Below are 15536 nucleotides of genomic sequence, written 5' to 3' on the forward strand. Positions count from 1 at the left end.
TAGTAAAAATAATCAAGATACCTTATTGATGATGTAGATTTTCTCAAGAACCCAAATGGGACTCTTACATGCAGTCAATGAAAAAAATGTTATTTGTTGACATTTATATTTTATAATATGTATATATATAATTTATTAAATACATTTATTAGTAAATAAATAAATTGGGTTTCATTAGGAAATACCACTACTGATATTTCCATGTGTCTATTTTGATGTTAGAGAAATGTGTAACTACTGATTGTCTGAATCTGGTCTCATATACTCACTTGTTTTGATACAACTCAAAGCTAAACACTATTAGAAAATCAAATTGCTTAGGATCAGAATATATTCTGTCAGGTTTTACAAATTATAGATTAAATCAAGAGAAGCTAAAGTTTGATTAGAATATTTTAAAGTGTATGGTTGTAGATTACCCCCAGAGGCTCCTAGAATTTAGAACTGGGGAGGGCTTCCATTTAAACACAGGAGAAAACCACTGGGAGAGGTTAGTTTGCTCAAGGACCCAGATATAGTGAGAGAAGGACTCAAAGCTACTGTCCTTTCTCCTTCTCCCTTCCAGCTCGTCACCCACAGTTTGTGGGAGTTGCACAGAGAAGACCCCAGCAGCCCCTCTTGCAGTCTTCACATAGATGTTTTTGGCAGGAACACTGAAGGTCCGTTCCCTTGTCTGTCTCCTCCTCAGTCCTTCCTTCCATCCTCTTTGGCATAAATTTTCAGACAGAATTGTTTGGAGCCAGGGTCAGTGTGTTAGAAAGCAGCAGGCTGCCATCCTGTGTGGCCTCCCACAGCACCAGCCCTAAGATCAGCCCCACATATAGTGAGTCACAGGGTTTCCTCCGAGGCTGACCTTTCACTTCTCAGTCACCCAGTTATGAGGCACTGGAAGCCTTCAAGCCTTCGGAGATCGTGTGAGCGTGGGTGCTTATTGCAAAAACCTGTCAAAGTGGGGGAATTTTCAGAAAAACTAATTAAGTCACTGACAGCATGATTCGGTGAAAGGGGGAGCCATGGCAGGCCCTAGCAAATCCATGGTGAGTCACTGCCTTAAGCGAGAGTATGAATATGAACGCACAATTACTGGGAGCTGCTCTTCAGCCCCAGCTCACTCCCCCACAGGTAAAAACTGACGCCGCTGATGGAGCAGACTCACACCCAGGCCCCTCTCCGAAGCCTGTGCAGAGACTGTTGCCTTAATTTGCTTGCTGAACAGTTAAGAACTTCCCCACACAGAATTTGGAGGTTTATACCGTGTAGACGAGTAGAGCCTGATTTTGAAAGGGTTGAAGATAGAAATGAATACTTGTCTGTGGAAAGTATCACATTGGACTTTGTAAATATTCTGTTGAACAGGAAGTCTGTAATCTCCTTGTAAGCAAAAGGTCTGTGCCCCAAAGAATGCTTGTTCTCTAATGAGACCTGCATTGTGGGGTTCTGCAAAGACACCCCATCCATCTTGTGCAATATAAAAAGGCACTTCCAAATTTCTACAATTTCTATTTCAGATCTTACTGTTCTTATGAAAGCTGATCCTTCAGAATCTCTGGAAGCTGTGTTGAAATGAATCAAATTAGAAAAATCCCATGTTAAGAGGTGGTGAATGTTATAATTCTTACTACCAAAGGCCAGGTCTCCCAAGTGAGAAACAAAGCAAAATAAAACTCCAACAGAAATCAAACAAAATCCATGAGGAAGAGTAAAGGAAATTATTTGATTAACTGAGACATGAACTCTGCAGATAATATACTCTGCCCCCCTCCCCCCTCCAGCTTCATACCAAAACAACAGGGCTCTTCTTTTGGGAAGTCATGGATAGACCAAGGTAAATAGGTTGGTCATCAATTATCATCATGTAAATTAGACACTTGTGGGGAACTGGCTTCACTTATTTAGGCAATCGGTTTATGATGGTTTAGGACTGTGATTCTCAGCCCTGGCTGCACATTAGAATCACTGGGGGGTCGTTTGAAACGCACTGATCCCTGGACCCATCCCAGAATCAGAACTAGAGGAGGATGGGGCCAGGGCATGGGGAATGTGGTTAAAGTTCCCCAGGTGATTCTAATGTGCTGAGAGCCACTGGATTAGGAAATCACCACTTGAAAATCCGGCTTAAGTAGCATAGCAACAATGCTGTACCCTCTGAGGCAGTATTTCTCAAAAAAAGAAAAAAAAGGGTCGTGGACTATCAAAGCTGCTTGTTAAAAATACAGATTGCTGGGAATCCCCACCCTGGCCCCTTGGAATCTGCACTTTGAACATGCTTTTTGGGTAATCCTTTTGTACTAGAAACACTAGGAGCCAGTACCTTTAAGATGTTCAATATTGAGGTATTACTGAAAACTTAGAAGGTGCTTATAATATCACATGGCGTTTGCCCACCTTCAAACCTGACAGTTACCAAGCTGGTTCTATGGACTGTTGTGAGGTAAATGACCTCACCCTCCAAGGTCTCCTGGAGTGAGGGATTCCCCTTTATTTCAGTAAGAATCCCTTTCTCCACATAGTTCCTGTCTCTTCTGTCCATCAGAACTCATCCACTCTACACTCTTCTCCTAGAGCTCCATCACACTCAGAGCTCCATCTGTCAAGTGATGGGTGAATTTACACTAGGAAGTGCTGTCTTGGTTTTCCCACATAATAAGTTTTGGCAGCTGCCTTCAATGACTTCACTCCAAACCAGAAATGAGTACAATGGTATAGGGTCACATAGGAGCATGGTGGACAGCAGCATCTGCCACCCTCAGGGCACACCACATGGAAGACCACCTACCCAATTACAGATCCTCACCACCCTTTTGATTAATAGCTCCATACCTCTGGGCAGTTTCTCAGTTCTTTGGTTTTATTCCCAGAAATATAAATTACCTCAAAAACACAATCCTCTGCAGAAGGGTCAAATCATTGACAGATGTTGGGGGAACTAGTGCCTCTAGGACAATGAAGGTATTTTCTGAAAGGCAGCTTGCAGATGAAGTAACCCTCAGACAGGTTTGAGAGCAATGCGAGTTCATCTCAATGGCAAAATGTTCTTTTGTAAAAGAGAAATCAATTCTCTTAGTACATTACTTCCTAAATGGCTTCTGTAAGATTAGTCAGGGTCTATGTAGACTCAGAAACGAGACAGGCTAAATAAATCTAATATTTTAGTTCATTTATTTCAGCATTTAGTCTATACTTCTCAAAATAGTTCCTCTAAGAACTGGGTTTTGGGCAGATAGGCTAGATTTTACCCTCCTGCTTCTAATGTTGTAACAAGGTGGGATTAGCTAATAAGTGCAAATTTGAGATCAGTTTGTTATGGAAACCCCATTAAATACTTCCATTGGGTGGAATGAGTATGGAGGAAGATGATGATCCAGAGCTGACAGAGTTATAATAGAAACAGCCCAAGCTGAGATCGACTCTCCTCTGAACTGTGGGTCCCTCGGTTCCTGCTTGTCCTTAGCTCCCGGTAAGAAAACCCACTAGAGCTAAATATGGGGGAGGTTTGCCATTCCTTAAAAAACTGGCATAAGACTTCTATGGGTCATCTGGTCAATTACTGAACCCAATGGCACAACATAACGCCAAAGAAGCTATAATGGCTGGTTTGCTTTGAGTATCTATGGGTCATAAGTTTCATCTAATGAGAAGCCAAAGATTTCTTGCTGATTCCATTCAGCTCTGTCACAAAGGTGGGCTTTTATTATTCATAAGGGAGAGCAGATAATTGAGAATAGAAGAATCTTTGATAATTCGACATTTTTTAGTAAAGATGTAGAGAAAAGAACAAAAGGGTGGCCAGCTACATAGATTCTGGCTGTTTCTAATACTATTTTGTTTCCAACTGTGGTATCAACAGGTATTTTTGTTCCTTTATGATATAAACCACAATCCTTTCCCTAAACGCTTGGGGCTTATTGTGTTTTTAAATAATTTTGTTTTTTCAGATTTTGGGAAGGTAATAAAATACCGTATATTTTGTAACATCCTCAGAATGATCTGGCAATAAAACATGACATTTCTGTAGCAAAACATATAAATATTCACATTAGATGGGATAAATAAGTGCTACAAATAGTCTCAAGTTTGTTCAGATTGCATTTTGCTGCCAAATGAGTCGTGCCAAACCTAGAAAAAACTTTTAGATTTGGAAATGGAAACAAGGGACTATGGATACGTATCTGTGTATTTCTCCAAACCATTCAAGAACCTTTTTATATTTTCAATTTTTACTAACTTCCTTGGGTAATTTGTCTCATACATTATTGGCCCAAAATATACTCCTCTCACACTTAAAACATTACCTCTAAGCACTGTACTCATTGATTGGCTCCACATATTTCTGGCGACTTAGTGATTTTATTATTTCTGGTTATGGTAAGCTTTTCGAGGTTCGGTTTCCTCTCTTAGAAAATTGCATTTGGCATTGTGCCCGGCCCTTAGTGCTTGTATCAATCAGCGAGCTTCTGACCGCAAGCGAGAGAAACTGGTTCTGATTTATGCAAAAGGGAGTTTATTGGGAGTACACGGAATTAAGAGAATAGTTGAAGAACCATGCCTGGAATTAGCATGGATAAGAAAAGCTTTTGGCCTGAGGTTAGGGGTATTTTATGAGGACTTCTCACCTCCACCTTTTAAAATTCTGAGTCACGGTGCTGAAGATCAAGCCGCAGGCGAGTCTCCTGTGCACACCTCTTGGTTAGGAGACAGTCTGACACTGTTTGACCCTCCTACCACACCTGAGCAAGGGGTGGGAGAATCATCCACCCCCCCCCCCGCCCCCACCAGAAATGGAGATGCTATCACAAGAAAAATAAAAAATACTCTGAGAGCAAAACAAAGTAAACCTAACAGAAGTCCTCTAAAGATTTCAGAATATTTTCAGAATATTTTTCTTAATTCATGGCATTTTAGGCATATGCAAAGTCCTACGTTTTAGACTGCTCTCATACAAAACTTGCTTCACCCCTGTGCACAGGTTCATTGTTTTCCTGTAGCCATTTCTCAACACTCCATATCTTTCCTCAGCACTGGGGGGTGAAGGTACTTGCCACTGGGCTTTATTTTATCGTGGTACAATTAAGGAGTTATTTTCAAAGTGATTTTTTTAACAAGGAGTGTTTCCTGCCAAGGCAACACTGACGGAGGGAAGCTTAATGGTAGAAATCACTTCATTAATAAGGAATGCAAATACTTCACCTGAAATTTACATAGGAATAACAAGCATATATCACATAGATCAAGCACCAAGAAAATGAAGAGAGCAAATGAATACGGTCTTTCCTCTCTCATTTACTGCTTAAAAAAAAATTTAAAGGATATCATTAAATTCCTGAAGCCCCATGTTTCTTTAAGTGGCTTTTCAAATGGCAAGGAATTTTTACAGGCAGGTGCTGATGTGTGCCCACCATCTCAGTGTGAATTGTTGATAATACACATTTCTTACCTGATACTCATATTCTGTGAAAGGCGAGAGTCCGAAATCCATAAAAGAGCTTGAGCTTCCATTATAGGTTAGCACCGGATTTGGTTTTCCGGGCTGAGTTGCTGTTTGTCTTCTGTACAACTCATAATATAAAACTCTTCCATTTGGCCGAAGAGGTCCCGTCCACGAAAGGGCAACTGTGGGCTGGAATCCCCCTGGAGCCATCCGAACCTCGACGTGTGGCGGGGGCTGTCTCAAAGGGGCAACCTCAGGGGTCTGTAGGGATGTCCAGTCACTCGACGCACATCCCAGTGCGGTGCAGGCTTGAATTCGTACTTCATACCTTCAGGATACAAGGCAGAAAGGACCCATTATTGGCAAAACAGATTTTCATGGAAAGAATATTTACAAGACTGTTTTCCAGAACAAAAGAGACTATTTGCTGAAAAGAAAAAGACAAATCAGTTTACATTTATTCTTATCTATAGCTAATCCTTTTAAAGAACAAAAAAGTCCGGGGCGCCTGGATGGCTCGGTCGTTAAGTGCCTGCCTTTGGCTCAGGTCAAGATCCCAGGGTCGTGGGATTAAGCCCCGCATTGGCCTCCCAGCTCAGTGGGGAGCCTGCTTCTCCCTCTCCCTCCGCCTGCCGCTCCCCCTGCTGTGCTCTCTGTCAAATAAATAAAATCTTAAAAAAAAAAAAAAAAGAATAACAAAGTCCTCTTTCTATAACAATTTGAGAACATGTTAAATCCTCCTGGCTTCCCAAACTAAAACAAAAATTCTCAACTGTCTGGAAAGGGTGGGCACAATTCTTCCCTACACAAGAATGTAAGGAATAGATTAACTTTCAAGATTCTCTCCAACATAAAAATTCCGGTACTCTGAGGAATTACTTAACACGACGATGAAGAATGCAGATCTTGGCGAGTTGGAGCCAGTTTTCCGTAGCCCTGGGCTCTTTCTACCTCTGCAGCCTGAGCTAAAGGATTCCCCAGGACTGTTTCCAGGTCATGAAGGAACATCATAGAGGTAGGGGCTCAATGGTAATAAATCCCCTCACCTGATACCTGACATCTTAAAACAGGCTCTCTTACACCACACAAAGACCTTTTGTGGCCAAAGTTAACCCAGCTACATGCTAGATTATCAATCATGGAGACACCTTATCACCACCCAGTTAAACTCAACCGATCAATTATGTTTTGCCTCATAGTTGGTCTCCTGCCACCTGGAAAGGCCTATTTACATAGCTGGGATTTTCCCTTTCCAGCAAGAGGGGTTTTTGTTAGTATTAAGTGCCTATGGCTGCACATAAGAGCTTTTTCCCCTCTGTTCCCATGCCCCACTGATTTTATGACACCCCTGATTTTCCCACCAGCTGCAGCCACTTTTCTTTCTATCTTTATTTCTTTTGGTTCCAGCCTTTTCCTCTTCTCTTTTCTGCTTTCCCTCTTCTTATCGCTGCTTTCTGTTCTCTTCCTTGCTTTCCTTCAATTTCCCCATCCTCTTCTTTTTCCCCTTTCCCCTTAATTACACATCTTTCTTCTTTTGTGACATCTTCCATTCCCCTTTTCTGCTCCTCCTTCCTGCCTGCTCCTCCCCTGCTTATCCCCACTGTGATGGGACTCCTGGTTTACGGGTGCATCGATCCGTCCGTGTGTTATGGCAGATCTGACTCCTAACCAATTCTGTGCAGTCCATTTCAGTTTGCCACACATAGATTGTTTTCTGGATTATCTGTGGTAGTTTTAAAATTCTGGTTCATATTCCTTTTGCTACTTAGAGTATTCCCATGCTCCTTCTTCCTACTGACCCACTCGAGATACCCCTGGGAGGACACACTAATTTGCAGTATTCAGTTAGCATTAAGCTGTTAGAAAAACCGCAAACTACAGGAACCCCAACTTCATACAGAAGTGATATGTTGTTTTAAGTCATGAATGTCACTTACATCTTCAATGAGAGTGGAGAGTGAAGAGACATCTCTTGTGGCCTTACATGTTAGGCTTATCAGATGATCAAACTCCCCCAACCACCAGCCTGTGAAAAGTGCTTCTTTCACACCTGGAAACCTTTTTCTTTAGAAATCTTTTTGGCTGAGAGTTTCAAAGGGGAGCAAGTTGATATGATTTTTCAAACTTGCAGGCACCAGTCAGGTAAAGAGGAAGCCAGCATAAAATGTACAGCTCTGCAGCTAACCTGGGTCTTTTTTATGCCCCAGATTAGAGTAAGATAAAAGGCAACTCACACAGCATGTGGATTAGCTATGAAAGATACCTGCGGAAGTTTTAATTACTGTTTAATATTTAATGCGACCTTAAATAATTGTCATGAGTAGATGCATAAGACCATGAATGTTTCATTTAAACAGCACTATATATCAGAGATAATTATAGGAGGGATCTAATCTACACATCCGTAGATTACAATAATAGCTGAATTTTACCAGTGGTGGTTGGAAATCAACACTCTTTCAGCCTTTAATTTTTTTTAAGTGGTTCTGTTCATTTTACTAAATTTTAAGCATAAAATGTCTTTTATTACTCTTCTCGCTGGGCATGTAAGTTACTTAAAATGTGGTGGGGAGAAATGCCAAGTAATTCTTCAAGCTATAGGAAAAGGGCCAGTGGTAAGATTCCTTTGTATGGAGAGCAGCTCACATCCATGCACGTCAGAGAGCCCCGAGGTGACCATTGAGAAACAGGAGTTAGCAAAGTGGCACCATCCTGGGAAGTCAGGAGATCAGAGCTGGGAGAATCCTAAGGGGTTGGGGAAATAGAGTCGGATGAGTCTCATTATCCCTGGGAGAAGTGCTGGATTCAGTAAGAAGGCTCTCCCCAAAACAAAATTTGGGTCAGTCCAACTCTGGCTAGTAACAGCTCTCATTGGTACTTTTTTCGTCTTTTAAAATAATACCTAATTTTCTTCACTGCCTGGATCAGAAAACACCATCTGGGCTCTCACAACTGTTCAGGGGCCTGGATGTTTTCTGGAGGAACAAAATTCAGGGAAGGGGCCCACCTCTGTGACTTGTTCCAGACACTGTGGTGAATCGCAAACATTTCTGAAAAACTGACTCTCAAGATGTCACCGCAGGAATTTTGCTCTCTGGAAGTTGCACAAGCAAGCTTTGACCGGCTGAAGACGTGTTTAGTCCACTGTCAATGGTTAAGTGGTTGGGGGATGGGGACATCACCCATCTTCTTTTAGTTTTCATTTGAACTGACCGAGGCTCTCATGCTATAGAAAGGACAGTGGCTTACTCTTAGCAAATCCGGAGTTGGCTACTTACCTGTGAAATGGCTTCAGGTGGTCTACTATGAATGACTGTGTGTCAAAAGAATTATGAGTTGTATTGATGTGTATGATTTTTGTTTCTTTTTCAAACAGCTCTCGGATAAAGAGGGTATAATTGATGATGTCGCCATTTGTCCTCACCGGAGCATCCCAGTTCACTAAGATCTCTTGTGGGCCCTTGGCCTTCAATTTTGGAGGTTCTATCCCTGATGGTGCTGAGGGACTGGTTCTGTCTTTGACGAGTGGACTCAAAACACCCCCTTGGCTGTTGTTGGCTGTCACCGTGTAGCCATACTCCACACCTGGGGTGAGAGTAAAATCATGATAGCGAGTTTCCAGGCCAGTATAGACAATGGTTCCATCCCGTCTAAGTTCATAACTTCTGATCTGGCCATTTGGGTTTCTGGGAGGTTTCCAGGTGATTTCTATTGATTCTGAGCCTGTAACTTGCAATTTTGGAGGGTCCATGTTCTGGGGTGGGGCCTCCATGGTCCAGGCAGACTTGGATGAACTAGCTGTACAGCCTCCGTTTGTGCAGGCTTCCAGGGAGAAATTATACTGAGTATAAGGTTGTAGGTCAGACACCAGCAGGGACAGGCTCTGCCCAGCAAGGTACTCCTTACTGTCCAATCTAAGCAAATATTTAGTGATCTTTCCATTTTGAAGCGATGGTGGTGACCACGATACATTTATCTGAGTAGCACTGATGGTCCAGAGAGCTGGAGGGCTGACTCCTGCTGGAGCAGCCTCAGGAGTGGTAATGCTGGTGGGTTTGCTGGTGGAGCAGCCCCCATCTGAGCAGGCTACGACTGCATAAGTGTATGTGGAAAACGGAAGCAGCTCTTCATCGGTATAATTGAAAGTCACACCATCAAAGCTGAAAGGATAGAGCACTCCATTCCTTTGAAGTTTATAGGACTGGATAATACCATTAGACTGTTCTGGCGGGATCCAGGAAATCAGCAGTTTGGGAGGATTCACAGATACACAGGCTACTTCAGGTGGAGAGAGACCTTCTGGAGGCGCCTGCATTGTCCTTACTACATTCCAAGAGCTACAGGTGTGGCCTGCTGAATTCCAAGCGTGGATTTTATATTCACACTGCGTCCATGGCTGCAAACCAGTGTCATTATACATAAATGTGTCCCTTTCAGTATTATATTCTGTGAAAACAATTTTCTCATCCGCCTGGATTGTCTGATTTCCCCAAGCTTTTCCCTCGAAGCACCTGCGAATCACTTCATAGCGAATTATCTTTCCATGTGGGTGGAGAGGCTCAAACCAGCTCAGCTCAATGCTGGTGGACCCCACAGACTGAATCGCAGGAGCCAACTGAGAGTGGGGAGGGGCTTCATCTGTCCACAGAGGCTGGGGCGCTGAGTGTGCACAGCCCGCCCTGGTGCAGGCCTCCAGGGTCAGCGTGTAGAGAGTGAAAGGGAGCAGGCGTCGGAAGAGAAACTGACGACTCATGCCAGTGTACTCCAGGATGCCCTCACTGAAGATGTTGTAGGTCTGTAGGAAGAGAAGCAGAGGGAAAATAATGTGTAGCACGTGATTTCTTGGTGTAGCTATTTCGTCCGTTTTAACCTCTCCCTCCTATTCCTCATCTTGATGGTCCTAATCCAGATAAGCATTCTGATATTAATTTTGGGAATGTGATCTTTTCCAGTTAATGTAAAATCCACAAAAAGAAGAACAATGGTTTCCTTTGCCTTTTTTTTTAAGGTTGGATATCATATAAACACATATCTAAAAGCTAAAGGCTATTGAAGCTGATTCTTTGACTTAAAAAGTCAAACAGGTTTCCTCCTATTTTATTTTTTTAAAAGTAAGGAACAGTATTCAAATCCCGTTTTACAGACAATGAGCACTTTGGATCTCATTCTGAGTGGGATAAGTAGGGCTTATCTACATTGTCTATGTCTTGCCGCATTTACTGGGAAATGGAATTATAATACTTAACCATTTGCACCAGGGTGCCAGGGCTGAAAATGTCTGTGTATCCATGTGTGGGCACACATACACAGACATATAGGCGTATATGTGTTATACATATACACACAAATATAGATAGAAACTTTGATGACTAGAAGATGGAAAAAAATATGCTGTTTTCTCTTACATGCCATGGAAGAATTGATTGCTCGTTTGGACCAAAGTATTCTTCTGTTCTGGGGAAAGCCATCTGAACACTTGTCATTTAAATGTAGAGCAAAAATTTTCATCCCATATTATCCATCGTTCTTTGGGAAAGATGGGGAATAACTCAACTTGAATGTAGATGTGTTTGTGCAGTGATTTCCTGCCCTTTTCCAGCCTCGATGCATGTGAGAGATATGATACATTCCTGTGATTGGTAGTGACCCCCCAGGATGGACTCCCCCAAGAGGGGCTGGGGTGTACATCAGAATCCCTTGGGAGGCACATCTAGTTCGAACCATTCCCACAGGCAAACTTAACTTGGACTGTACTGTTGATATACTTTTTGTTATTTAAAATTAAATAGCCCAGACTTTTAGAAATCGATTTATGTTGGACTGTTGTATTTCAGTGTGACTTTTCTCCGAGTTGGGTTCCTAGGGCAAGACCACATCCCTGAGGGAAGGGAAATAGTGTATTTTCTGAAGAGAGCTTAGCTTCATAATCAATTTAAGAGCTTCCATGAGTCCCTGAGCTCCCTCATATTCACCTAGCAAATCTCTAACTAGTATTAAATTTAGCTTTCCCTCTGTACCTTAGCTTCTAACTGCTAAGGTTTGGGGAAAAACACCCAAATGTACTGACTGGTCTCACTTTAAATATCTTACTATAAATTTTAAGTGGGTGATTCCCCACTTGTAGTCTTATTTCATTCCCCTATATGTTCGCTCTTTCATTTTCCAAAGTGATTCTTTCATATCTTCTCCTTTCCCCAACAACTGCCATCACCCTCTTCGTCTCTCCTGGGTGGTTGTTGACAGAACCACATACTTGACTGGGGAAACAGAAGCAGTCAGAAAGGAATATTCTCATGTTATATATTGTCATCACCATATCCATGTGAATCTAGACTTACGCTGTGTGCCCTCCTTCCTTGTGCTCTGGATGAAGTATCTCTGTCCCTGTGGAGCCCACCTGATCTCTGGATCTCATACCTGCTCCTTCCTACATATTTCTACACCTGCAATCATTCTCATTATCTCTTGCATCACCATTTATCTCCCTCTACTGGGCTATTTCCATTAATGTTTAAATGTACTCTAGAATCTTTCATTGATTTTTAAATAAAACTTCTTGACACTCTAGTCCCCCAGCTACCGCCCTGTTTCTCGGCTTTTCATCTATACTTCTTTAAAGAGTTGGGGTCCTCATTCCTCACTTGCTATTTTCTCCTCAAGCCATTCCAACCTGGTTTCTCATTTCACCACTTGATCTTCTTGTCAAGGTCACAACAATTACCTCATTTCCAGGTCCAGGATGACTTCTCTGCCCTCGTTCCACTTGATCTCTCAAGAGCATCAGACATACTTTCTCCACAGTTTTGGGATGTCCCACTCATCTACCTGTCCTTCTACCTCACTTGTCTTTCTGAATCTCCTTTGCTGGCCCCACTTCTTCCTCTTGACCTTCAAATTTCTGTATTCCTCAGAGCTTGATCCCAGGCTCTTATCATCTCTAGTTATGTTCTCTCCATACCTGATCTCCTCTAGGCTCATGGGTTTAAATGTCACCCATATACTAATGAATTCTAAAAATAGAGTTCTAGACTTACACCTCCAACTGCCTACTTGTCCCTTCAAACCTGTACATTTTCCAACCTTACCTTCTCAGTCAATGACTCAAGGTCTGACTATCCTTTTCCCTTCATGTTTCACGTCCAGTCCATTAGCAGATCTTGTCAACTTTGCTTTCTGGATATATCTCCGATCCACCTACATCTTCTCCCCTCACAGCTCCCACCCTAATTCAAGCCACCATCAATTCTATCCTAAATGTTTAGTATCTTCCAAACTCCATTGGTCTTAAAGTCCATTTTATACATAGCAGCCAGAGTAATTTTGGAAAACATAAATTTGATTATGCTATTAAATTGCCTAAACCCTTCAGTAATTTTTCATCGCACTTAGAATGAATTCCAAACTCATCACAGCCCACAAGGTTGGGCACAATATACCTCCTACCAATCTACCATTCTCATCTTTCTCTTCCTGCACCCCTCCAATACTTCAACCACACTGGCTTTCTTCCCTTCATTTGAATGCACCAAGTTCATTCCTGGCTTCAGGCTTGCATTTGCTGTTCACTTTGTCTGGAACATTTTGCTCTCATATCTTCACATGACTGACTCGGTCTTGTCATTCAGGGCTCAGCTCAAATGTCAACTCAATTGGAATGATCATCCATTCTAAAATAGCCCGAGCAGGCATAATTACATTATTCTGTTTAATTTTCTTTATCGTATTCATCCTTCTCCAAAATTCTCTCATTTGTGTACTAGCTTTTTGTTTGCCTCTCTGTGCCCTCCCCATTCATGTACACACACACACACACACACACACACACACACACACACACAGAGGTAAATTGTATGACAGCAGAGATCTTGCCTGTCTTGTTCACTCCTGAATAAATGCCTGGCACTTAGTAGAAGCTCAATAAATATTTGGTGAAATGCAAATGAGGGCAAAGGAGTAGATACTTCTATTGTCAATCATGCCAGGAAGAGGCAGACACTGGAATGGGGAACAAACACTCACAAAGAGGGGTACTTTGATGGGTGTGAAGGAGAAGAGAGAGACTCTCTTCTCTGACGGATTCTTAGGCTGTGGCTTGGATTTTGAGACCCTGGATCCTACGGCTCAAGCCTCCAGTCCTAGAGTGGGAGAAGTCAGGCACTGTCACATGTAGGCAGGCTGGGAGAAGACAGCTGCTTCTGCTGCTTGTAGCAGGCCTTGAGCTTGGCTGACAGGCAGCCATTGTACTAAGCAGTGAGGCTGCTATATAGAGGCCCGTGAGGATGGGCCTGGGCCTGTGAGCTCTAGTTAAAGTTCTAAGTTGTTGCTGTAGATGATTTCTGCTGTCATCTTCCTTATAGGGTTTTCAGGGAAGCTTTCTCCAAAGTTACAGCTTAGTCTTAATTGTTCTATGTGGAATTAATGGGGGACTCTTTGCCGCCTTGAGAGGGAGTGGTCAAGGAGAGGCAATGCCCAGCCTGCAGAAGGCAATTGATCAGGGCCTGAGTGGTGATCCAGGGCTAAAGGCAGCCACAGAATGAGAGTAAGTCACCCCAACTATTGGGGACAAACATACAAAAAGGGAGATGAAGACTGGTTTGCATGTGGGTGATCATTCAAAGTAATAAAATGCAGTCTAATAATGGAAATGCAACCTTATTTGTGCTCACAGACTGGTAAAGCCGAGATGCACCTAGGACATTAGTATATACGGAGGCAGGCTACATACGGAGGCAGGGCCGTTAGCAGACATAGGGGGCTTCCTGTCTTCTACTCAGTGAGCTCTGCTCAAAGCGCAAATTAGGCAAGACTCAAGCAAATAACTGGGCAGGATAATTCAGGAGGCAGTAAGAACAGTCATTTAGAGTTCAGTTTTGGCGTGACTTCCTGACTTCAAATTGCAATTTGATCATTTGCAGTGTGGGCTTGGGCAATTATTTAGCCTTTATATGCCTCATGAAGTTTAGTGATACCTACCTGGTAGGGTTGATGTGCAAATTAAATGAGATAATCCACGGAGAGCACTTAGCCCAGTGTTGGGTTCATAGGGGGCATAATACATGGGAGCTGGTTTTCTCTGATCTCTGATTAAGTGCCTGGAGGAGCTATCAAGGAGGATTACACGGACGGTGAAGGGTGTTTTCCCACAGTGACCTGATGGCATGTCAGGGCTCATGTATTTATCTGGAGAACACCAAACATGATCTCATATTCAGGGTAGACGTTACCTTAATCACACCATTGGTTCTCACAGGCTCTGACCACTGTAGCAACAACGCCCGGCCATTCTCTTGCTGTTCTACTGTAAAGTTGCTCAGTCCACTCGGGGAAGATTCTAGGGTTTGAACCACAGTCCAGGGGCTTGAAACTTCTCCTGCCTGGTTTGTGGCCACAATTCCAACGTGATACGTCGTGAATGGTTCTAACCCAAATAGGTGGGCTTGATGGCTCGTTCCCTGCACAAAAATAAACAGGTTAGTTTTCTTTCAGGAACTGCTAACAATTGCTGGAAGGTCATTCTCTGACCAAGGTACAGTAGCAATGGCAACACAAATATCACAACAGAGTTTTGAATTATTAGGAAAACATTTTTTTTTTTACTGTTCTTCACACCTGAATATATTATCTAATGCTGTGTAATTTCAGACATACACAAAGTATGGATCAGATAAGATCCTTGCCTTTCCAGAGCTTATAGTCCAAAGGATATGATATATAACATAAAAAAATCTATGATGCTTCAGGTCAATGCTGTATCCAGCTCATGGTGGAAATCAGTGGCACCAAGTTTCATGACAAAGAATGGGATAATCTTAAGGGTTTGGAGATCTAACTGGAACAGTTAATCTCCAGTACCATTTGTTTATACGTATGACTCTTCCCAGTCTCCCTCTCTCATTCTCTACAAATGCAGTAAAACAGCCACAAGAAAACAAAACAAGTGAACTGAACTATGAATGCACAAACATCCTTAGAGAAGTCTACTAGTGATATACATCTGAAAATATTCTCATTTGTTAAACATGCAATAACTAGAACCATCAAACTTACCAAAAGTAATTGTTAGCTAGGCTTTGAGAATTTGTTTTTTGTTGATTTTAAAGGAAAAAAA

The 15536-nt window shown here is 42.4% G+C and overlaps 1 protein-coding gene across 1 annotated transcript in view; it reads right to left on the bottom strand.

Annotated features, from left to right (window-relative positions):
• USH2A (usherin) overlaps positions 1 to 15536 on the bottom strand; it is a 676313-nt gene that overhangs the window by 38115 nt on the left and 622662 nt on the right. The window contains exons 62-64 of the mRNA XM_026517347.4: positions 14653 to 14880; positions 8707 to 10223; positions 5435 to 5756 (exon numbers count right to left, since the gene is read on the bottom strand). Of these exons, the coding sequence (XP_026373132.2) occupies positions 5435 to 5756; positions 8707 to 10223; positions 14653 to 14880 (2067 nt within the window). The remainder of the gene's footprint in view (positions 1 to 5434; positions 5757 to 8706; positions 10224 to 14652; positions 14881 to 15536) is intronic.

The sequence above is a fragment of the Ursus arctos genome, unplaced genomic scaffold, assembly GCF_023065955.2.
Source record: "Ursus arctos isolate Adak ecotype North America unplaced genomic scaffold, UrsArc2.0 scaffold_2, whole genome shotgun sequence".
Classification (NCBI taxonomy): domain Eukaryota; kingdom Metazoa; phylum Chordata; class Mammalia; order Carnivora; family Ursidae; genus Ursus; species Ursus arctos.